This window comes from Pholcus phalangioides, unplaced genomic scaffold (genome assembly GCF_987345545.1).
Source record: "Pholcus phalangioides strain wild (caught in Gottingen) unplaced genomic scaffold, Ppha-v1.0 ptg000001l_1, whole genome shotgun sequence".
Classification (NCBI taxonomy): Eukaryota; Metazoa; Arthropoda; class Arachnida; order Araneae; family Pholcidae; genus Pholcus; species Pholcus phalangioides.
This window is the reverse complement of record NW_028301594.1, coordinates 28,950,715-28,976,622: the sequence shown is the minus strand read 5'-3', so window position 1 is coordinate 28,976,622 and position 25,908 is coordinate 28,950,715. Positions and strand designations below refer to the sequence as shown.

At 35.4% G+C, this 25,908-nt stretch overlaps 1 protein-coding gene across 1 annotated transcript; it reads left to right on the top strand.

Moving 5' to 3' along the window:
• The first annotated feature begins 11,266 nt into the window (after window positions 1-11,266).
• Window positions 11,267-25,061, top strand: LOC149090286 (MIF4G domain-containing protein A). Its single transcript, XM_089233818.1, has 7 exons — window positions 11,267-11,486; window positions 13,947-14,130; window positions 17,778-17,874; window positions 18,174-18,392; window positions 20,220-20,338; window positions 21,904-22,251; window positions 23,492-25,061. Exons 2-7 carry the CDS (start codon window positions 14,029-14,031, stop codon window positions 23,723-23,725), a joined length of 1,119 nt encoding a protein of 372 aa, XP_089089944.1. The 5' UTR covers window positions 11,267-11,486; window positions 13,947-14,028; the 3' UTR covers window positions 23,726-25,061.
• Window positions 25,062-25,908: the final 847 nt, after the last annotated feature.

Here is a 25,908-nt window from a genome sequence, read left to right as displayed (position 1 = left end):
TTTTTTTTTTGGTTCCTACTGTATTTCCCATTTCCAGTCCTCATTTTTTTTTTTGCTGCTTAATGTTCAGAGATTGTGGTTTGAAATTTAATGTCCAATGAAAAAAAAGACAATGTAACAATTTGCTGTATGGGCTCTGGCCAATTTGTCATTATTCCAGGAAATTTTTAAATCAAATTGAGAGGGCTTTCTAAACAACATACTGCTTCTTTCAAGAACGAGACAATAATAAGAATGTGTATGTTATTGTCTCCTCTCATTAAGTGATGTGGAAGCCCAAGAGATTTTATTTAAAATCTCGTCCAGTTTTCTTATATATAAACTCGTCCTTCCCATTTCCTAGAATTTTTTTAAGAAACATTTCATTCTAAAAGAATATTTATGTGAAAAAATTCATTTTTTGAAAAACCATTTTTTTTCATTTGGGTTGAAAAATTCTTTTGCATTAAATGATCTTTCATTTTAAAAGGTTTTGTATTAGGCATGTTTTTTAACATTACATTGCATTGAGATTTATGGGGGCCAAGATTTTTTTTCTTATGTTAACCAGAATTTTATAAGTGGGGTTTCATCAACAAGGTTCGACAGTGTGTACATTTTATTACTGTAAAGTTTTAAAGCATTATGATATTTTGACACAATGCTTCAGTAGAATCTCTTTGTTCTTTTTTGGAGGATTCCTCCTTCACTTCTAAAAAAAAGTGTTGACAGAAGTGAAGTGTGAAAAAATAAATATTTTGATTTTTGAGAGTGTCTATAAAAATGCTCTTTCTGCTGTAAACATGTTGAAAAATAAATTATTATGTATACATAATGAACTAAAAAATTTCATTGTGTTGGTTCAGCTGTATGCAACATGTAAAGCATATTGAAGAAAATATATGTTGTACTTTGCCTAAAACACTACATCTTTACAATGCAAACATTTTAAAAACAAATAATGAAAGAATTTTAATAACCTGATATGTTTCGGCACTCCTGGGTGCTATTTTCAAAGTTATCACTATATGACATAGTTGTCAATCTACAACAACGAAACATTTGTTACTTTCCATTGTGCTTGAACATCCCAATCCTCTAATTGGATAACTTGGATTTGGCTGTCCACTTGGGGAACACCTAGCTGGTGCAAACATTTCCTAGAAAATAGTCGTCCATGACCATATTACAGAGCCATGGTTAGCCACTGCAGAAAGCAAAATCCAAATATTTTCCTATTTCTATGAAAGCTGTGCACATTAATATCTTTAAGAGTACATTAGTGAACGATATGAAATCGATGCCAATAATTCTGTTACTATAGCTGTCTTGATGTACCAGGAAATGTATACAACAACTAAGTTGTCTCCAAGTGGACAGCGAAATCCAAACCATCCAATTATAGGATCAGGATGACAGATGTTTCATTGTTATGGATTGACAGTTACATCATATGTGTCAATTCTATAACTAGATAACTCTATTGTAGTTGTTTTGTGAAAAACATGTTCAAAGACTAAATGGCGTGTGTATTTAACATTATATATTACATATAAACAAACAGATGTACCTTGTAAACATTCCCCTGGGGAATTTCTTACACATTAGTTACATGCTGTAATGTGTTGTGTGTGTGTGTTAAACATGGCCCCAAAGTTCATTTATGTTATTATAGTTGTACATGTTTCGTGTTGTACTGCTGCTGCTAACTGTTTTCTATATTGTGAAGTGAAAATGATAAATGTCTGAATTTTCATGTTATTTAAGAACAGTGCTTGACAAATCAAAAACGTATTTAAGTACCAGAAAAAATTTTCAGAAGCCAAGTATGTTTTTGTTTAAGAAAAATGGTCCTGAGAGTATAATATTTTTATTTCTTCGGGACTTAAATAATTTCTTATCATGATAAGAGACATACTGTAATGAAATCAGAAAAATTTTGTGTTATTAGTTATTGTCTCTAATTCAGCTATCACTTATAGAAAATTTTAGGCACCAATATTCATATATTCATGTTTCAGTCGCCATGGTGACATGGCACCTGGGACTTGTCAAGCCCTGTATAAGTATTGTTTTAGAGGTTTTCCTGATCTCTGCGCAGAGACTTCTTCAGATAGGAGACCGTCTCACATGTGCGCCTTGAAGTTGGGAAACTACTTCAGTCAACCGCTAATGGGGTTTGAATCTAGATCCTTGCCATGAAAATCCAGCACAATGACCACATGACTGAATAACGCCTCAATGAAAATACTGCAACTTATAAGAGGCATTCCCAGGGTATAGTGCTGTTATTCATTGACATGTTCATCAACAGGGATCACCAAAATGGTATGAGGATCATATCACCGCTTATGGTACGAGGAGGTTTAACTATATTATGATTCTATATAAGCTTGAATTGTTGTTGTTTGCTATCAATTATATGAATGTTTTGTGGTAAAACCAATTCCCACTTGTTGATACAGAAACATTTATTTCTACAGGGTGATCAGTGAATAAGCCCTTATTTCAAAATTAAATATCTCTACAACAAAGATCAATAGAATTATGCAGTAAACGGTACGTTTATTAGCAAAACTGTAAGAATGTTGTACAAAAATTTCGAAAATTTAGTTTTTTTTTTAATTTTTTAAAATTTAAAAAAAAAAACAAAACTGGAGATTTTGGGGTTCCGAAAATCCTCATTTGTGTGAAGAGAAACCACTGCATTCGCCTAAAGTTACTGCATGGGCTGTTATATGCGCCATGTGTGCTGACAAATTGTTCCAAAATTGTAACGTAACGTTCAGTAGTAATCCTTTCTTGCACGAAGAAGGGGCTGATAATGCCTCTGGCGCATACCGCAGCCCATGCAGTAACTTTAGGCGAATGCAGTGGTTTCTCTTCACACAAATGAGGATTTTCGGAACCCCAAAATCTCCAGTTTTTTTTTTTTTAATTTTAAAAAATTAAAAAAAAACAAATTTTCAAAATTTCTGTACAACATTCTTACAGTTTTGCTAATAAACGTACCGTTTACCGCATAATTCTATTGATCTTTGTTGTAGAGATATTTAATTTTGAAATAAGGGCTTATTCGCTGATCAGCCTGTATATTGATTCAAGTATAATTGCATGGGTTTTTTTTATTTTTAATATCCAGTATGCAATATTAATTTTATGAAACCTATAACTATGTATGGATTTGTCATTTACCTATTTTTAAGGTCTTTTGCCCATACGCCTTCTATTATAACCATACCACACTTCAATACCAATTTGGTGCACTTTGGCTTGTTTGTGTATGCATGCTTTGTTAATTAAAAAGAGAGAGAGAGAGAGCAAGTTTATGGACAATTACTTCAGTGTAATTGTCCATAAACTCTTTTTTTAGCCCACTATTGATAATTTTCTGATCGGAAAATTTCCTTTTATTGGTTCAAAGTGGAAACTAGTGAGTGAGAATTCTGGTCAAGATTTTTGATATTTATGTAGATATACCAATTGTTCACATAATAGAAGGAATGTCCAAAATATGAATAAAAATTACTATCATTGTTTCTCAGATAGTGGAATGTTGATTTGATTTCATTTTTCATGAATGGCAGGCCACTAAAATGTCATCGGCAGGCCATGGGTTGAAGACTCCTACACTAAAGAAAATATTTAACATTAAACGGGAGGCATAAATTCAAAGAAAATTCACCAATACAAAAAAGGTACCAAGTGGTATGGTTATAACAAAAGAGCACCATATGTTTATTTTTTTTACTTTTTACCAAGGCTGGTCTGATTAATCAATCAATTTTTAATCGCAGTTAAACATTTTGGTTGATTAATTGACTCTATCAATCTGATCAAAATTGGATTAAAATTCTTATTAAAAGTTTATAATTTAACTAGATTTATTTGACTGAACCGATTAAATGTCTTAAATTATGTTTCTATACATAATATTTCTGATAAGTAACCGTAATTAAAAATATTTAAATGAAAATTTTGATCAAATTTTTCGACATGAGGAAATAAGAAATTCCAGGATATGCGAAGTATATCGTTCCCCTTATGCCAGACACATGAATGTGCAAAATTTCACTTTATTAGGGGGCCATTCAAGTATTACATCATCATCAATGGGGGGGGGGGGGGGTTCCCAATTTGCTGACTTTTGATGACAAGGGGGGGGGGGGTGTTTGGATAATGCTTACGTCATCAACCACTCTTTATGAAAATATGAAATATTCTAGATGGCATCTTACTCTGTGCGCCAAAAACGGGAAAAACCTTTTGATAGTATGTGGGCATTTAAGGTAACATTGAAGTTTAAAGTAAATTGAAACACATTTTAAAGTAAATTGAAACACATTTTAAAGTAAATTGAAACACATTTTAAAGTAAATTGAAACACATTTTAAAGTAAATTGAAACACATTTTAAAGTAAATTGAAACACATTTTAAAGTAAATTGAAACACATTTTAAAGTAAATTGAAACATATTTTACAAAGCATTTTAGGAGGAGAACATCGATAGGATAATATGGCTAGAGTATACATTCTAACATCGTTTTCCAAGCCCTTGAAATTTGCACATTCGTGTTTCTAGCATAAGAAGGGACATCATCAAATATCTTCAAGAGGGTGAACTTTATTTCTTAATCTATTTCTATATTTGTTGCTATCCATTCAGTGAATAGATTTGTGGAAAATGAATAGAATATATTTTTATAGCACCAATTAATATTATATAGTTACCAATACTCTGCTGTGAATGAATAGCATTTGAAAATATTTGATTAAAAATTTTTGATTAACCAGTTAAAAATTTGAATCGTGCCCCAGCACTACTTTTTACCCCTTTTAAACAAGTTTTCCTTTCATGATTAAATTTTAATGTTCAAATACAGAAAGTGTATTGTAATTTGTGATCCAATGTGAAGTTTTTGAATTTCTTTTGTCAATCTCGATGTTGTGCTTTATTCCTTCGTTGATCCGAATTAAACGTTTCGCTGAAATCCTCTTGTTCCTCCTTATTTTTAATATCCAATCTTTGAAAAAATATTCAGCAGAGCACCAATTGTGTTGTAACTCAAGGCTTTAAATAGATTTTGGAGCATATTCAGCATTTCCAAATGAGAAATTTGTTTTATATAACACGCATTTGTGACTGAATTATTATTACAAGGGAAAACCGACATTCGGGAGAGAGCAAAATGCGAGGATTGTCCTGAAAGTAGTACTCGTTTCATAATTAAAAAACCAAGGATATTTTTTTTTGTGGGGGGGGGGGGGGGGGACAAGGCGAAGTGGTAAATATATACAAGCTGCTTTCCTCTGCTATCCGTGGGAATATAACATCTTTCCATCACGTCGAGTCCTCAACTTAACCCGAAATTATGAATTGTTCATTACTTAACACTAATTGCGGGGCCTAATTTATTTTTCTAGTGGAGATTTTTTTTATAAATAGGCCAGGCCCGTCATTTGGGAAGGGGGGGGGGGGGTTCTTACTTTTGAAAATATATATATACACATTGAGTATATGTGCTTCCCCCCCCCCCCCCGGAAAAAGGCTCATTATAGCGTATAAAACGCAAAATTAACAGTTAAATTAGTTAAATTAACACAACATTATATATTTCGATCAAAAAATCGCATAACCCCAAGATGACGTCTTCCGCTGGTGGGATTAGGCTAATTATGCAAACTATTACCTACTAGAGATAATGTGCAACACGTGAGAAAGTCTCGCCCTATGAATCGTGGAGAGGCCGAAACCTCACAATCTCTCTTTGCATGAGTTTAGGATAAAAATAGCGTTATCTTGCAAACCGTTTTTTTACCAGTGATGAAAGCAAAGGAGCAATGAACTGAGGGGGAAACAAATGGAAAAATTGAAAAATTAACAAAGCCTAAGACCAATGGCATATTTTCGGGGGGGGGGGGGACTTTTTGACCCCGGGAAAGCAAGTTCAGAGGAATGGTAAATTTGAAAAATGAGTGGCCAAAAAAAAAAAGAATTGAAGGGCGGCAAATTTTGTATAACCCTAAATAAATCCGCCTCTGCCGAGACAGTAATGGGGTCCATTACTGTGTCGTACCTAGTACTAGGTCAGTGAGTGATCAAAAGCATGGCCTAGAGAAATTGCAAATACATTAATGAGCAAGAGACTGAGTGCGAGCGAGCATGTGAATGACTAAAAAAGTTACCTACATAGCGAGGGACCAGGTCAGCGAGTGACCTAGAGCATGTGCAAGCATATGTGAATGACCAAAATAGTATACAAACATGTGAATGACTAATAGAGTGACTTCGAGAAACGGGTGTACTTGCAGGAGTGGGAATTGCCAAGCGGATTATAGCACAGGGTGGCGACTGTGCCGTGTTAACGCATGGGCCCACCCGGGCCTCACAAAAATGAGAATTAAATGAAATTGTGCAGAATTTGCCTGGTAGAGCCGCAGAAAAATCACTTGGCCCATGGTTTTTTATTCCTGACGGACCAGCAGTGGAGTCATGTGAGGAGGCTAAAAACATTAAAAAATGCTATGAAATAAAGTCGTGTTTTTGTGTGCCAAAAAAACTGTTTATTTGTAATAAAAAACAGTTATTGTGTGGGATGTGGATAGATTAAAACAAATAAAAATGTATAAATTCTCTAAAATGCAGGGCTGGATTAACCATTTAGCAAAATAAGCACGTGCTTAGGGCATCAAGAGAGAGAAAAGGGGCACCATAAAAAATTATCAAAGAGTACTTTTCTTTTAATTAAAATTTTTTTTTCCCAAAATCAGCCATCAGGTAGAAAATCCTAAAATTTTAAGAGTTCTTGATTGTACAGTTGCAGATCTTTATCGAAAGGTTGCCAATGAGAGGCACCAGGCCTGCAACCCTGCAAGTAAGGGAAGGCAGGGGAAGAAGGGGTCTCTGGTGCCTCTCACTGAGTTCATACATTTTCGTTAAAAATTATGAGGAGGGAGGTGTCGAAACGGATGCAGATCCTCCACGTAACAGGGTAAATTTTAGTTTGTAGTTGCGACCCTTAGGGTGACACAAAAGCAGAGTTAATTGCGAACAAGAACTTACGTCATTGCTCAGTTTGTGGACTGAAATTTTGCTCTATTTCCGTAAAGTAAGCCCAGAGTCGTCTCAACAGTATCATAGGCTCCCGGGTAAAACAAATTTTTCCGAGCAACCCCCCCCCCCCCCGTCTACCAAGATATAAATACCTGCCTACTAATTTGCATACTTGCTGTCCCCAAAACTTTAACCGTATCAAATTGTCATGAGGCCTCCCCGACAATCGAGGCTCCTAAGCCGTGGGATCGTAGGTCTTGAGTGAAAGGATTTATCTCTCTCTCTGAATCCCCTCCGCTTAAAACCTCCACCTGCTTACCAATTTACATACTTATATTCTTAAAAATTTTAGGCAGAAGTAATTGTCATGCGTTAAGGTTAAAGCGACGGGGGGGGGGCACCGAAATCATTTGTGTGCATAGGGTATTCGCATGAGTTAATCCGGCGGCCCTGCTAAAAAGTCGTTTCGGAAAACGGAGGGCTCCTAGAATTAGACAAAAAAAAACGTGAAATAGAAGTTAGCTGACAATATATGAAAACTTTGAATTTTTCACGGCGGCCGCAAGGTTAACCTTGAGCAGGTGTTACTCTGTGAATGAGCACAAAAAAACCTTGTTTGTTTTATACCTTAAGGCAGCGGTTCTCAACTGGTGCTCCGCGGAGCCCTCGGGGTTCCTTGTGCACTCTCCAGGGGCTCCGCGGCTGCTCGAGAAAAATAAAAAAAAAACAATAAAATTGAAAAAAAATAATTATAAATCTTTTTAAGTAGTAAAAATAAATCAATAATTTTGATGAATAATTAAGAAATTGGCCTACGGGGCTCCGCCGTAGAATTTTTTTACTAGACAGGGCTCACGCGAGTCAAAAACGTTGAGAACCGCTGCCTTAAGGTATAAAACAAACAAGGTTTTTTATACCTTAATAATGATATAGAAATATCCGATATAGAAAAATAATGTAATTGCATTATTTTTCTATATCGGAACATGTGTGAAACACTTCTGTCAAAAAATTCAATAAACAAAGAGACCAGATTCATGTTGCTCTGCTGCCAATTCTTTGCTCACTACAAAATTATTATGAGTATGTTATGCTGTCCTTTCTGTATGAATTCAGTAATTCGTCGTAGCATATCTGTAATTACAGTTCATTAGCCCCCAATCAATCAGGGACGAGATATCTTGTCCAAACGCGAATGGAAGAAATTCATTCCAGCTCTCCCTGGTTTTTTTACCTCTTTTCTCACCATAGCAAAACTTCATTGTAATCCCATGAACGGAAATTGTTTTTCCCCCTCCCCGTTCTTTTTATACCCCTGTTTAGTGAACCACATCCCATTTTATGTATCTTTCTCTTACATATAAGAAAGAAATATAATACACACATAACACATGGGAGAGGGTGAGGGCGAAAGAGAAATAAAGTACTCTTTCTCCTTCTATTTCAAACATAGCAGCAAAGAAACCATTTTTTTTAATGATTTATCGCCGATACTTCAAATACAGAATGTGAACAAATTTGTAGTGAAAAGTCTGCACGAGAAGGAGAATCCTGTTAGTTTATCATCATCGACTCTAGTCCGAGTCAGAATTTCAACACTGTAACTGAACAGATGATTAATCTAATACAATGATGCCATCATTCGGAATGATTTTGCGTGTTTAATTGATGAATTCAGAAAGAATTGTGGTTGCGAAATAACGAAATTATTAACTAGTAGCGGAGAAACGTTCGGCTGGTATGAAAAAATAAAAACTACATGATATCACAAAAGTTTGAATGTAACATGGTGATTAATACAAATCCTAGACGCCAGCTAAAGAATAGAAAATTGATATAGGTGCGCGACCCTTTCAGCGACAATCTCGAGATATCTCGTCAAACTTGATCTACTTTATTTCAGTCACCTCGAAATACAGTCGAATCCCATTTTATTTAAACGAATGTCGTTATAACGAAAAAATCTCGTTTTAACTAACACTTTTCTAATACCTAGATAAGTTTACGTAGGAAAAATGTAAAAACTGGAATTTCTTTATAACGTAATTTCGTTATAATGAAGTAATTTCTCCGGTCTCTTGGAGATCGCTATAACGGGATTAGACCGTACCTCGCGTTCTAAAAATGAGTTGAAGTTGTTTTTACACACAGTCAAACATGTTTTCCATCTTCCTCCAATCAATCAACTGCCTGTCGGTGGAGTCAGTTTTTGCTGAAAGTTACATTACAGAAGGAGCTAGAAAAGGGACTGTGTATTTTCCCCCTTCTTTCAGCACAGTAAAGAAATATGCCCTCAGTGTAAACAATACGGAAAGATTTCTGTTCCAAAAAAGTATTTTTCTTTCTAGAAAGCCACATACTTCATGACAGGTGTCTTTGTATCATAGTGAGGGTAATGAAAGCAATGGGGTGAGTCAATTTTCTTGGTTTCTTGTTGGGGGGAGGGGAAGCATTTGTTTATCAGCTCGAATTGGGCAAAAAAATTCTTGAAAATAGGTAACAATTTCCAGAAGGTATAGTGATTTCTAATGTGACAAGTATAATGCAGATCAGAAAAATTTTGAAAACCACTTAAAGGGTTAAAACTTTTCATTTGTGATTACTAAATTGGTATCGAGAGCAAAAAAATTTAAAGCAATTGTATTTGTGCTCCTACTACAGAAAAATCGATACTAAATCTGGAAAAAGTGGCATTTCAAACAGTTTTGTCTTTTATCAGGAAAAAACCACAATCTTACAACAAAAATGCTGTAAGGACATGTTCGGCAGGATTTCCGATTCTAAAAGTTTGTCGTTACGAATTGGTTGAAAAACCTCAATTTCATATTTTTTCCCCTTTTCTTCCGACTTTCAGAATCGGAACGTGCTCGCTGGTTTTCGATTCTGAAAGTCGGCGCCTTTGCTGATTGGTTGGAAACCTAATTTCAAGTATTTTAACCAATCCGAAACCAGCGTGTACTATATTCATAGCCATAAGGTGCGAACGTAGTACGTGGTGGTTTGTAATACTGCAAGTCAGCATGCACCCTGGTTTCCGATTCTGCAACTTTGCTGATAGGTTGAAAACCCGAATTTAAGGGAATTTGAAAAAATCCGTACCAAAAATAATCCGTCCGGTATTTTAACCAATTCGAAACCAGCGTCTACTATGTTCCTACCCATATGTGTTGGTGCACACGCTAGTTTCCAATTCTGCAAGTCGGCGCGCACCCTGGTTTTCGGCTCTACTACATGGCGCGCACGCTGGTTTCCGATTCTGGGAGTTGGCAAGAAACACCTGCCTATCAATTTGCATACTTTCTGTCGAAAATTATAACCAGACCTCATTACCATGTGTCCCCCCCCCCCCCAGCCTTGCAAGTGAAGCACCCAGGTGGGCTCATGCGTTAACTCGTCGGCACCGACTGTATGTACGCAGGGCCGCAACTAGATACTTGGTCAGTCGGGACAAGCTCCTATTTTGGCAAATAAGTCAGCCTATCATTTCAAGGGGCCCTAACGAACTACAGCAGGTTTTTTTGCACAGCATGAACCGAATATGATTATTTTGCGTCGGCAGAAACGTGTAACTTTATCATGCTACTCGTTCTCGTCTATATTTTCCCCAGCGTGGTCATAGGCGGACAGACTTAAAAGTCTCATCATCGAGGGGACCCTCGATGATGAGATTGCTGGAAGGGGATATGATGTCAGTTTATATATACTCATATACATTGGATCCACCCATGAGTGTGGCGCATCAGCTGTTCTGTTCTCTACATGTCCTGGTTTGAAGGGAAGGGAAAGAAAAGCAACACAAAAATGAAGAGAAGATCCGCAAAACGCGTGACGCATTTTACTCCTTCACACACAGTCGGCCGGCCAATCGCTCATGTAAAACGCTGGCGTGAGCAGCGTTTCGCTGTAGGTGATTCACGTTGCACGTGCCGCAGAAACCCTGCCGCTAGGAAAACCAGCCTTCACTTTGAACAAAAAAAAAAACTGGTTTTGACGTTCCAAGATCAGTAAGTTAACTGAACGATAAGTAAACCTTATAGCTCAGTGCCCAAGATAAAGAAAAGAAAACTCTCTCTCCCAGCTTAGCGGAACCGTAGTTTCGGTTTCACGAAAGATGACCGGAGCACAAGAGTCATAGAAAGTGGAGAGTGTGGAGCAAAGCGGCTCAAGATCTTTAGTGTGGAGCACTTAATAGCCACTGAGCTATAAGGAAAGTAGTTTACTTATAGCTCAGTGACTCCAGTTTTACTTTATAGCTCAGTGTTAATAGCTCAGTGATGTGGAGTCATCCGACGTGTTTTTGGGAATTTGGTAATATTCCTGATGCTCTATACATCCTCATCTGAACTCCATTGATTCCGACTGAAGATGATGGTGGACGTCGAAATGCGTGTGACTGCGTAAACGATATTTTCTCCGTTAAATTTTTCATGTGTTTTTGCGAGGAAAAATACGGTAACAAGAAAAGTTTATTCGAATTCATTCAGTCTTAAATGTAACGCGTGTGGCTAACTCGGCTAAAGTCTCTGTAATGATTTCAATTGTTTACGAGAAGGGAATATTAGTACTATTTATAAATAAAAACTATACCCTATTATCCGTAGTGGGTTATAATTATTTATTCCTTAATTAAAGATTCTATTTCTCATTACTGCAAAACTTTCAAATGATTACATGTTAACTTGGGGCCATAATTGTTATATCACCGCTGTTTTGCTCCCGAATGTCACAACCACGAGTTCGCACTGCTGTAGGCATCAACTTGCGTCGAACCCATAGCCTGGAGCCACAAATGTTTGCCACCAACTCTATAATAACCAGGTTCTTGACCTGAACCTGGATCGCAGGGCTTCCGGGAAGGGTCGTGCGAATCATAGGTCATGACCAGTGTTTCCTGAAAATATAATTGAGTAATTTCACTGGTTTTTAAAATTTAAAAGGACATTTTTGTAAAAAAAATAGAGGTTTATTATTTTTTTTTTTGTTAGTGGAAAATAACTATTTAAAAAACCGGAAAATTTATGAAGGATAATTTTTGACTCGTTGAAATTTTGAGGATTAAAATTGAATTGTGATGCGTATTGGAGAATACCAGTCACGACCCCCCCCCCCCCCGCCTCCTCCACAAACTTGATTCACAGAGGCTTCTGAGAAGTTGTGTAAGTTTACTTATAGCTATGGGGTCATGATCCAAACTTGATTCATGGGGGCTTGAGATAGGGGAACAGCCATGGCCCCCACAAGGGGTGGGCTGACAAGGCTCCAGCCCTGGGGCCCGAGAGGATTTTAATCATTTTTTTGTTTTTTCACGCTTTAAATTCATCATAAAAGGGGCCCCGTGAAAGTCTGGTCGGGGGCCCGTAAAAGATCCCAGCCTAGGGGCCCTGCTTCGGGATGTGGGGGCCATGGGAACAGCTTTGCGCCCGAGTGGTGTGGTGGTAAGAAGATGTGCGTCTACCACTGTGAAGGTTGTTGTCACGGTCCCGGGTTCGAATCCGAGGGAGGATATAGATAAGATATTTTTCCCTAAGGGGCCGTTCAAGTATTATGTCGTCATCAATGGGGGTGGGGAGGGGGTTTCCGATTTGCTGACTTTTGATGACAAGGGGGGGGGGGGGTGTTTGGATAATGCTTACTTCATCAACCACCTTCTATGAAAATATGAAATATTTTTAATGGCATCTTACTCGGTGTGCCAAAACGGACAAAAACCTTTTGATAGTTTGTGGGAAATTCAAGTAACATCCCTCCTATTGATAAGTGCCCTACAGAGCCGCTTTAGTGATCTCTAAATGTTTCGCGGATCCAAGTGATCTGGAAATGTGTCCTGGCCGCTTAAGTGCTTTGGAAATGTGCCACGCATCACTTAAATAATCTGAGAATGTGCTGCGGGTAATTTGAGTGATTAAGAACCGCACTGGGGGCCACTTAAGTGCTCTAAAACTACGTCACATGTCACTCAAGGGGTATCTAAATGTCTCACGGATCGCTTAAGTGTTCTCGAACTGTGTCTCGGGTCATTTGACATCTGAAAATATGCCACGGGCTGCTTAAATGTTCCGGAATTGTACCACGGACACTTAAGCGATATATAAATGTGTCGTTTAGTTCATTTTTACAAAGTTAGCTTTGAAGAGGGCAGGCCGCATCAAGTAATCCCCAGGGCCATATTTGGTCCACGGGCCAAGGAACTCTGTGATTTATCATTACATGGCTTAGAGGCTGGGTCACGATGAATTTATTGAAGACAAATTTTGAGTTCATAGCCTTCAAATAACATTGAAATTAACAGGAATTGATTATAACATATAAAGGTATTTTTTTCCGAAATTTAAATTAAAAAAAAAATATTTTTTTTGCATTAAAAAAATAAATTTTTGATCGCGGAAAGAGGGGGCACGAGAGAAACCCCCCCCCCCCCCGTGTACGTCTCTGATCCCACCAATATGCGTTAGGTTTCAGAGGGGTAGAGCTGATGATGAAATTTTGCTGCCAGGGGGGGGGGGCGGGGTAAGAAATAGCTAAAAATTTTCTTACGTAATACTTGAACGGCCCCTAATGAACTTGAGGCGTCCACCAATAGACAGCGCTTTCATTTTCAACCCATCTCATTAATGGCAGTAAATTGCAATACAGCGATATGGCCAGAGTTGGTGTTTGGTGAAGTAGTAGTAGGGGAACAGCTTCGGTATAAGGGACACACCAGGGTTTGTGAATTCCCAATATACAGTACTGCATCTGTGCATTCCTGGAAAATGGGTATAAATCTAGAAGATCGAAGAAGGGACAATAATTTGACACGTCATCCAAGAACAGAGAAATAAATCGTCCTACAATGTGATAGAAATGGTCTCTTGATTTGCTTTGCAGTATGATAAATTTTTAATGACTTTTCCTTTTAAATCGAACTTTTAGGAGAAACGAACTAACTTCACTATCATCATCACCTCGAATCACGAGCATCCTTCGCATTCGAAACCGACTCCTGATCTTGAAGATGACAAACCGAGAAGAGACGGGGAAAGTATCAAGCTTAAGCAGTGGTCTCCACAACCTCACGCGAAGTGGGAATGCTTCGCAAACTTCTTTAAATCACCAGGTAATTACAATTATGATATTTAGTGTTTTCATTAATTGAATACTTTTATAATCTACTGTATTTGTGTCAAGAGTTCAGTATTGTGTACATGTTATGGAATCGTATCAAATTTGTGAGTGTAATTTTTGGATGCCTATTTCAAGACTTATTGTAATTAAGGCAGAGGATACATAGATGGAGCCAGACATTTATTCAACGTGCGGCAGAAGACTTGCAGTGACATCCTGCATCTTTCAGAGACACTGGACATTTATTTGATATATGGCAGATTTGATTTAAGTCCTAGGCTTAGTTTATGTACACAGGCTTGCTGTACCTTTTTAAAATTAAGTAATTATTGCATCTATATTATAATTAGGGTGATGCGAATTTGCTTTTGCTTTGTAATGATGGCTCGTGTGGATGGGTGCATGCTTTGCCGACTGATTTACCATACTATGAAGCAAGCTGCATCACAGACCTTCATCCCTGAATATAAGTCATTAAAAATGAATTGGTTGTCATGAAGGTTTGTGCCATGGCCCCCCCACAACTTGAAGCAGGATCCCCAAGCAGAAACTTTTTTGCAGGGCCCCTCCCCCTCGATAGTGAATTTATAGTGTGAATAAACAAAAATGCCAAGAATTGTTCCAAGCTCTATCAGCCTGCCCTTGTTGGGGCAAGATGAGAAAGTAAAGTAATAAGGGGGGGGGGGGAAGTTGCCAATGCATGTAAGATTTAAAAAAAAAAAAAGATTTGCATGCAGGATTCAAATCATCAATTTTCATATTGTCAGTTGTACATTTTACCAACTGAGCAAATAGGGGGTGTTAACAATAATACTAGTTTATCAATCCTTCAACATCCACTTGTCGGTAATATGCATGCACTTGTATTCTCAGATTGGACACTCAGAAATGACGTTATTTGTTCCGCCATACACAGTATAAATGTTTGGCTCTGTGCACATATCCACAGTGTATAATGGATATTTTATTTAATAATTGTATAAGGCAAGGCTTGATCAATCTCAGAGCACTTGAAATGTTCTACATGATTACTACGTTTTAAGAGGTTATAAAGGAAAGAGGTTTTTATCCAGGTGAATTTTCTGGGATAAAAAAAAACATGGAACAAACTAGAACCCTACTGCAATAAGATGGAAGTGAGCATGAATTATAAGTTCATTACTGGAACTAGTATTTAGACAAGATACGTATATTGAGCTACTTGAATGAGGTAGAAAAAAAAAGAGGCAGAGAATATCTAGAGAGGAAAAATGAGAAATGAGATGTAAATTTTATGATGCATTAACTAATTGAGAATAACTAATGGTTGACATTTTCTTAGTTGGATGTAAAATTTGTAACAAGTGTCAGTCCACCATTCTTTCCTCATCGGGCTGACTTTTACTTAATTAACTAAGTATTTAATAAATTATTAATTATCAAGAATTCGATAAACATGTTTTCATAAATTGCGTTATGTCTGACAATGACAAAAAACATAATTACAGTAACCTAGTGATTACACGCACAGAGGCAGGTTTAAAGTAAAACAAAAAATTTAATTTATAAATGCAATTACACAGTCATTAACATTAAGAAAGATGTCTCCTATATCCATTTAAGAGAATATATATAACAACACCCGCCTCAGGTGATTCAAGTTATAATTATGCATTAAGTTATTAGTATGCATATGAGAACATATGTAACATCCTGACCTCTTACTGGACATTCAGGTCACAGGAAAAATAGATAAGTGTACTCATCCCGGTCATCGTTGGTGATTTCCTTAACATCATCGGTGCTGCTGCTTCCCTCATGGCACTACTGCCTTTTCATATCCCGCGACTCTCCATGAGAGTCTCACTCGCTCTCCTCGAAACAAATTTTCAACTCTCATATCTATTCCCTGGTTCTCAAAACAAATTTCCACTTACATCTCACTTTCTCTCCTCCTCCATCCTCAGCTTCCTGATTTTACATCCTCTTCGGCTCCTCCCTAGAACCCAGGATTCGCTCTGTCTTGTAATTTTTCTTTTCGTGCCACATTTTAATTTGAGGCCTCAAGCAAAGGCAATTCCATTGGACTTTTATGTGACCATTCCGGAGAAGATCTGTGCTATTCATCCTTAATGAATTTCACCCCTTCCTAAATAATCAGAATGCCTACATGCACCAGTCACCTTCATATCAATACCTAAGGCGACCTCTATGTTACATGCAGAGCACAGGTGCTCTAATGGGCAATGCCAATTTGTATTTATATTTCCTCTCTTACATCCATTTCTAAGCTAGCAATATCCTTACTATTCATTAATTTTAACATTTCATTATTTTTGCTCTCCATAACTTCTCCACACCTATGCCTCAAGAATCGAATCTCATTCCGTGACAGCTCCTATTCATGTATTTTAGAAAAACACTTTTCTCCTGTCACCAAGCCTTGAGCATGCCAGGTGACGGTTACACACCCGTGTGAAAGTCGCACCGACAGTTTGCTTAAGGGTAACCTATGCATGACGATTCAATCTCTTTCCTAATATATTCTCGCTCTTCAATACCCTTTCTTTCTTTTCAAGTTGTGTTCAAAATGCATCTTTTTTTCAGTGAAGGTCCCGAATCTATTGACATCCACTATTCATGTATTTTCCATCTTACATTCTTATTTCATAGCTTCATACCTTGCCAGATGAATTGTGCTTCATCGGGAGTTGGCCTAAAGCATGTTCCTTTCTTACATAATCTTTTATCACTTGGCCATCCTGCACGTGTTCTTTACAACTACCCAAAGTCAAGCTTCAATTAATACCACACCTGTTACCCAATCACCTTTCAAATACTCTTTTACATACAAATCATCCTTAAACAATTAACCATTTAAATAAATTAACAATTTTAACTAAGTACCTTTATATTCAAATAATTAACGAATAATTATGAGCAGAATGGACCCGCTCAAACAAGTATAAAATACAATATAGTATATCATTGTTAAATTTGATTGTCAGTATCATGGCAGTAAAAAGTCTTTTAATTACAAATTTTTTAATATTTATTCAAATAATAAATTGCATAATTAAAATTCAATCTCAATCATTTAAAATCATCAATTTTTTTTATTAAAAACCAATTTTGTCCATCATTGTTATCAATGTGAAGTAAATTAGTATTCAGCTACTGAATGTTTGGTTTCAGCCAAAACAGAATATTTCATTAGTTTTGCCATATCACTATTTGCCCCATCCTAAGTCATCAAGTCTTGCAAAAGTCCCCGAATATTGTTTTTAGACCTGGAAAAAAAATTGCTTGACTCTTATGAAGTTTGACTGATTCCTGAATTTGTTTTTTATTTGTGAAGCTCCAGTTTAAGGTTATATTATTATAGGTAGTTAGAAGGAAATCTCTCATTGCATATAACTTGCATCTGGAATAAATTCGGCGATAATGAGCTCAGCTTATCATGAATTAGGTTTTTCAATCTCTTAATATTCGTTTATAATGGTGTTAACTGGATATAGATTTAATTTTTTGCGTATAGCTTTTTTTCCCATTGATTTTACATTTGAAGGAAAGTTTGTTTATGAACAGGTCTGTCTTTGTATAATTGTATTTCACTGAATTTATTTAAAAAGATGTTTCATAAAGAATCTCTGTCAACAGATGAAAGAAGTTTTTTCTCAAAAGCATTCACCAAAGAAAAGCGGACAGCATGCAAATAAGTTAACAAAGCCAACTTTGCAAATATATCAACCGCCAAGTATGTCAATTTCATATTTTTATTTTTATTTGTAGTTTTATCTCCATTATCACTATGCATCATGCTTTCACCATGACTAATGAATTAAAAATCTAAAGCATGTCTATAGTTTGAAGGGTAATGTCCAGAGTCATTAGCATGTGCGAATCTGTTAGGTTTTTCATGTCAGCTTTGGCAATCTTCCATTATTATTACTTCAACTTGCCTGGATACAAAGCCAGTTAATTCTTCTACGAAGAAAAGAAAATTTGAATATATTATTTTGGATTTTGTGTGTAGTATTTTTAAATATTCCACAGAATACCAAAAAAATGGCGCAAGGGTGCACTTTGCTGGTTACCAACAGCCAGTGACCAAGGGGTCTCCCACTCCACCAGGTGGAGCTGAGCCACTGAAAAGTGCCCTGAAAAGATCAAAGAGTTTTGCTGGTAGCGATCTTGCTGAGTCTACTCCTGTGGGCTTTGACAGAGATGCTTTCCCACTGGAATATCAAGGGCTGTTGAGAAATGCTATGTTAGGTGAGTTTATCTTCTCCTTCGGAACATTTTCTTATACAGTCAAACCTTGTTAATGAGTCACTCTTGGGAGAGCAAAAATATGACTTGATAAGCGGAGTGACTCGTTAAACGGAGTAAGCCATAGCTGTGCCAATTCCTGCCTAAGGATAATTGGGACTTCCAAACAGTGATTCGGTAAGCAGAGTGACGTGTTAACCGGGTGACGCGCTAACGAGGTTTGACTGTATATCAGGTGTTTTGAACATTCAATTACATTTGCTACATCTGTTAAGATAATTCAAAAGATATACGAATCAAATCCTTCTGATGTGTTTAGTAGATAACTTAGCCTATTTCTCAAATGATGTTGAAAGTACTGTTTATTCAATAGAGAAATTAACTGGATAATATACACTTTTTCCAGAATGCATATCTTTCACATTGAGAAATTGTGGTTGCACATATCATTTTTAAAATTACATGAATTTTCAAAAATTTACTATAATTTATTTCAAGTTCTTGTGTTTCAAATTGTGAATAAACATTGTTTTCCCCCCAATTTTTTTTAAACCCTTTAACACCCGCACCTTGATGAGGCTTGGAATTCCATTTGATATTAGGATATTTTGTTGAAATCGCACCAATTAAGGATATTCCAAGAGATTTTTTGAAATACACCAATGGGAATATTTGACAACGGACGACAAGTATCCTCAATTGAGGACGGCAAAATATGATGAAAAAAGTTTCTCCTTAGGAACATTTTTGTGCCCCCTTGAAGGCACAAGCCTTTTGTGTCCCCCTCCAAAGGTTGATTCTGCATACGCTTCTGATGGGAGATTATGCACAGAGCTTAATAAAAGAAATTTAACCTGTGGCTCCTAAGAAATTTAGGTGCCAGTTAAGTTTCTTTGAAGCCAAAATAGTCAAAAAATCTTTTTTATGAAATTTATGGGATTTAATGCCACAACTGGTATAAGTTTGCAAATTTTTGTATTGTCCTCAGACTCCAGTAATCAGACATGAAAATGGTTAGGCACCTGAACAAATTTTCAAGTCATCGCTACGACCTGATGCTGATATTTTTCAAGCCCTGGTCAAGTTGATGATGAAATCATACATGGACATTTTGCTGAAATTGCCTGGATATCCATCCAATGAAGTGGCTCTGGGTATAATGACCACACTTCTATTTGCCCTTTGCTTTGATTACAACAGATTGTCAAAATTTTCATACATATGTGAAGTTATTGATTTATTTAGTATTTTTATTATTTTAGACAGTTGCCGCAGGGTTTTTTATTATCTTAGCCTTATCTCATCCCATTATTTTAGCTTTTAGAAAATAAAAAATTCCAACCATTTGAACCAGGTCTATTGAATTCAAAAGTTGAATACTCTTAAATTGAGAACTAGATGATTTTTCTCAAGTGGTGGTTGTGATTTGCAGGGCTTGAAAAATCCTAGGTGCGAGGTAACCAGGAAGCCTTAAAAATCGGCATTGGTGCCTAAACTTTCATTCATGATTACTAAATTGCTTTCTGAAAATGTAAAATTTTTGGAAATTTTTCTAGCATGTCTGTCAATGAAGAAAAAGTTCATGTCTCAGAAATTAAAAACAAAACCCATTATTTTGGACTTTTTTGTTGAAAAAATATGCTTAGTCTCAACACACACACACACATAATTTTTTTCTTACCCCAAATTATTTTTCATTTGTCAAACTCTAGTGATTTGTTTGATTTTGTATGATCAATGATTTTTTTTTTCAATCATTGAATAAAGAGTCACTGCATAGAAAAATGGACTATTTATTTTTTATTAAAAAATATGAATTATTCCCTAAAGATCCGAATATGTTGTCATCGCGTCAACTCATGGAGCTAGTACGCATTATATGCAGCAAAGCTGTCGAAAGTGTCCAGTATGCTGAACCTGCAGCTCAGACATGTTTTGCTATAATACAAGTAAGTGCATATATATTGACATTGCATTATATGGTTGCATTATTGATATGCAATTTGTTAAATTTTTTAAGCAAATTGACAATATTAAACACAGGCATTGGATCTTGGGGTGCTATGGGTGTTTGAGCATTCGTAGTAATTTGTGCTACTGGTTTGAGCACCTCCGGAATTGATTCAGAAATTGAAATTTCCTATATAAAACTAAAAACAAGCACTTACAGGTTGGGAAAACTTCCAATGCCTCTGATATTAAACGTTTAGGAGGATCTGTGGATAACTAAATATTTAAAAAAAAAAATCTGTGAATTGAATTCCACAAATACACTTTTTAAACCTTTATGAATGGGGGAAAAACCAGTTGTGTTCATTATGAGATGTTGTGAAGTGGTATTACCATAAACCAGATGACTTTAGCCTTTCTCTAGTCACAAGCATTGCCTGTACCCATCATAAAAAAGAAGCACCATTGCAGCAAGTTTTACATATGAATGCATGAAATCAGGATTTTCAGTCCTTGAATGCAACTTATACAAGGTGTTGAATTGGAACGTTGATCAAGTACTTGCGAGCATGAAATCAGACACAAGTATCAAGCAATCTGGGTACTTCAAAAAACAACATGTTAAAGATGTCTGCTGTAGGCTCTTGTTTTTATATTTCTTGTGAGGAATTGGTAATAAATAGCCTCCAGGGGAAAAAAATTCTGTATTAATAGTTTCATGTTCAGCAACTGGGAAAAGATATTTACATGTTTTCTAGTTAAATTAATTAAAAAAAATTGTTTATTATTTAGAAAACTTCTTTCGTATTCATTTGCTCATTAAGTTTTTGAGAATGGAGGTAGGTGTCAGATATCTCTGACTCTGATTTAGTGTCAGAATTACACTATAAAAGTTTGATAAAAGATCTTTGTAAAACTTGAAAACCAACTAATAAAGCCTATTATGGTTACATTCACTTGAATGTAACTGATACGCTTATGGGTTGCATTTTTCATGTTTTATAAAAGAACTCTTATTGAACTTTTGTAGTTTAACTCTCTGGCATACAAATAATTTTGTTTCTCATATTTCAGTCTCTTTATTATGGTAGGACTGAGAAATGTTTTCTCTAAATTGACTTCACATGAGGTTGAGGTTGTATTTCGTATCCCCCATTCTATTTTAAAATTATAGTAACATCTTCAAAAAGCAAAAAAAAAAAAAAATTGTTTACTGAATTAATTTATAGCAGTCGTATATTACTATCTGCGAAAAATCAGTATCTGTGTGTAAATGTTTTTTCAAAGTGGTCAAAGCATTCTTTCAAAATGTTCCCCAGTTCTTTTATTAAATCAGAATTAATTTTTCTTTTGAAGCTTTCAGATGCAAGGTGAGTGATAGTTAATTTGCTTTGCTTTTGAATTTTCAATAAGTTATTCATGTTTGTGTTATTTTAAACAAAATTCAAATAATTATTTTTGAAATGTGTTCTTCATTTGAAGCATTTTTTTTAATAATGAAAAACTTCATATAAGAACAATTTGTGAATGTATTAAAACTAGATCTGTTCTTGTTAACCCATAGCGAGAAAAAGACGGAACGTTTCTCGAGAGCCTTCTCACAGCATGTAGAGAATGGTTCAACGAACGAGACAAACTTCTTCGATCACCTTTTCCAGTGACCTCCATTGTTCACTCTGTTGGGGGATCCAAGCGCTGGACCGCCTATGTATCATTCCTGACTGAGCTGTACATGAGATTGAAGAGCCAACATCATCAATCTGTTCTGTTGAGCCATGTCAAGGTTCCATCGAATTCTGGAGATGTCAGCCCTACTCCAGCAACCAATCACCATGCTCTGACACTGCTCACATTACTGTATGAATGTGCTCTCATCATACTGAAGCCACCAGCACTGAACAATTCTGCTGAGGTATGTGTTGCTCTATGTTTATGAAAACTATAGTTCGTTTCAGGTTAACTTTGCAGTGAAAGGGAAGCTATGAGGGAACTGCATCACACGTTGCTATGACAACGAAAGCCTTTCAACCAATGTATCGATGCGCGGTCGCGGTAAGGTATAGCTTATTCTCACTGAGAAAAATCTTTTCACGTATAATGGTGACCATTTTTTTTTTCTAATTTAAAGTTCTTAAACGAATAAAGATCGATTCAGAACAATATTTTTTCAGTATTTTCTTCAATCATTCAAAAAATTTAAATATTCTGCATAAATGATCATCGTAAGCATCCGATATATGGGAACTATATTTTGTGCCGAAGGAATACACTCTCTACTTTTCTCTGCACTGCAAAGTTAACCTGAAACGGACTATAAGTGAAAATTGGAGTGTGATCAAAATATTAAATGATGTCACCTGTTACAAAAATTGACAAGATTTTTTAGACATCCTGAGTTTTATCAAAGTTGTTTTATTTAAAATCTAATATATTAAGAAGGAAACAATTATTAATATTAAATAGATTTCATTTTTATTGAACCCTTAAACTGCTCCTATTGTCTATAGATGATAGCGTAGTAGCCTGCTCAATCATCCTCTGCACATTTGAATTTCTTTTCTTGAGATGAAATTCTTAATGACTTATAGATGGCTTACAAATAGTATACAGGGTGGGATCAGAAAAAAGCCCTGGACACATTTTAAAAATTAATAAAATTCAACCAAGACAGTTATTGTCTGCCAGGCCTTAACTGCCACATTTCAACATATGTAAAAACATCAAATTTCAAAAACATATTTCAAATGGCGTGCGATCAAGATCCTTAAAACATTAGAAGAATCAAACAAAGTGAAATAAAGCGTGTTCTTTACAAAAAACAGGTTTGAGGAGCAATTTTTAAAAAAATTACAGAATCTCGAACTTTCGAGACTCAGATTATTGAGATACTACTGTATTGTCACATTTATAATTATTTGGCATTCATACCTTTTTAAAAACTTTTAAGTTTCATTCATTCGATTTTCAATATGTAATTTTCAATGAAAATGTGGGCTAATTAGACTGGAACTCGTAGCTGTCTGGTAGCCAATTCCTTCAAGCTGTTCCCTTTTTCTGTCAAAATTCTTTAAATTTTCAATTGCTGAACTGGAAAAATATTTGCTAGTGTTCATACTTTGTTTTGGTTGATAAGTGGAATTTTTTTCTTCAAGGTTGAATGTCTGCGTTCAATGTTGATCACAGTCGGGAAGTCGCTGGAAAACGAGGCTCCCCATAGGATGCAGCAAGTTGTATCTTCTTTGCGGGAGGCATTTGTGAATCCGTCCGTGACTGCACAAATACGTAAGACAATCCTAGAACTTATCGAGCTTCATGCCAGCATGTGGCAGCTGGATCTGCCACAATCCATGTACTACTTCCCGTACACTTGCGTGGATCGAAAATGATTGGTATTTTGTAATAACATGGGCTGAATGTATTGAAAAAAATATCATCTTGAAGTTTTATTTTTCGTAGCGATCTCATTTTATTAATATTTTTTTTAACATGTTCACACACACTATATTCGAGGTCAAACTTTTATTCAATAGTTTTGTAGCCATAACAATAGAGAAGACGGTGCCAATGTAAAATCAAATTTATTTTTATATGCCAAAAAACCAAGTGGTTCTTTCCGTGCCATATGTTAAAATCTCAGTCAATGTAATTAAAATGGTTTTTTTTTCCAAAGGGTAATAATTTTGAAGTTCCTTTATTGCAAAAGTATTTTATTTTAGTTATAATTTTAATCTGTCATCCATAAGTAAATGCAATAGGGAAGCACACACATTCAGCCCATGCAAAGATTTTGACAAGCATTATAGTGCGAGATGTAACTTTCATCTTACGAAAGAAAACTGATTGTTTTTTTCAAGTCTTTCAGTGCTTTTTTATGAGTATAAAATGTTGAATGAGATCTTGGAAAATAATTTTTTTACTTTTTGGTATCTAACCAAGATGCGAGGAAAAATTCCCACAGTTTAGATGATGACAAATATAGTCTTCCAAAGAAGCTTATTTTTAGTGAGTTCTTATTGAAAATTTGTGTCTTCATTATTATGTATATTTCCTAGTCCTCTTTATTTCTTTATCACCTTTAGATAGCTTGTGGTTTTAGAGAAAAATTGGTTTTATAAGTAGGTTAAAGTCTATTTAAATACGGAAGGCAAATGGCAGCATCACAGAAAATACATTAGGACCACATGCATACTTTGGAAACTACTATTATTCTATAAAACTCTAACATTATTCTACTGTTCTGGAATCGGCATCACACTGCAGAATTTTTTGACCATGCTAAAAAAAAATGTTCCAATATGGTATTTTCCTAAACTGACAATTCAAATTTGAAATAGCTCACTCGTGATTCAAACACTTTTCTTGGATTCAGCACAAAAATCCTTTTTACAACATTAGATCATGGAATTTTGTCAGTTTCCGATGAAAAACTGAAAAAATCATAAAACTTAGGTTTATCTTTAGGACTGGATCCATATGTTTTTTACACGTTGCTCAGCGGACAATGTTAGCATGGCAGTTTGAAATAGAAGTCAAGATAAAAAAAAACAGCATCCGTAGTGTGCCGAAATTATGCCAATTTTAAAATTTTTAGTTGTCTTTAATAATTTTTAATATAATTTAATCGAAAGAAGCAGTCTGACTTGTAGAATTTTTAAAACTGAATTCGCTCTCTCAAAAATCTTGATCCCCCCCCCCCCAAACTTCAAATTATCCGAAACATTCAAAAAAAGAAAAAGAAAAAATTGGATTAAGTAAGAAATGTTAGCATTAAATTGGATGGAAAATTCAAGGGGAGTTTGTAAAAGTTTGAATTGATTGATGAAGTTTGAACTAACCAAGTTCCACTGTATTAATTCTCATGAAATTTCTACTATAAAAATCCAATCAATCTATTGTTTAAATTTATATTTTTAAAGATAAGCATTAGCAAAATTTTTGTTTCTTATTTAAGCTGTGGGAATTCAGTGCAAGCGATATTGTTACACAGCATCTATAACGATATTTGTTTTTCATTATTTTTTTGAGCTGAACATGACTTGAAATAATTTTGCTTGAAGAATGAGAAGGTGCTTTTTATTTTCATTTCGAGTAGCAGATAGAGCATTAATTTTCTTTAACTCTCTCTGTCTACAAATATTTGTTTTTAATGCTGTGATTTTTTTTTTGTCATTTTTGAAAAAAGATGCATTACTTTTATGTTTGAGTGTGTTTTGTTGTGTTCGTAAATTGTTTATTTAGATTTATACAGCAGTTAATCTAGTTCTAGTGCAATTACTCAAGATAATTTTGTTTTTTTTTGTTATTGAAGGGCAGTGGTATCAAGTGGTCACTGCAATACAATTTTTATTTTCTTTTAAAAAATATATTCCCATTCTACGAAAGTATGTAATAGATATTTATTTAATTGAATTATTATTGTTATCAAATTATTGTTCAGTAATAAGATAGTGAAATTGATAAGTTCAGTCTATTTATGATTTTAGTTGCATCTATGACAATGTGTGTTTCTTTTGTCATTTTTTACTTAACCTTTGGGGAAAGAAAAAAAGGAGCTAGCTATTAAAAACTT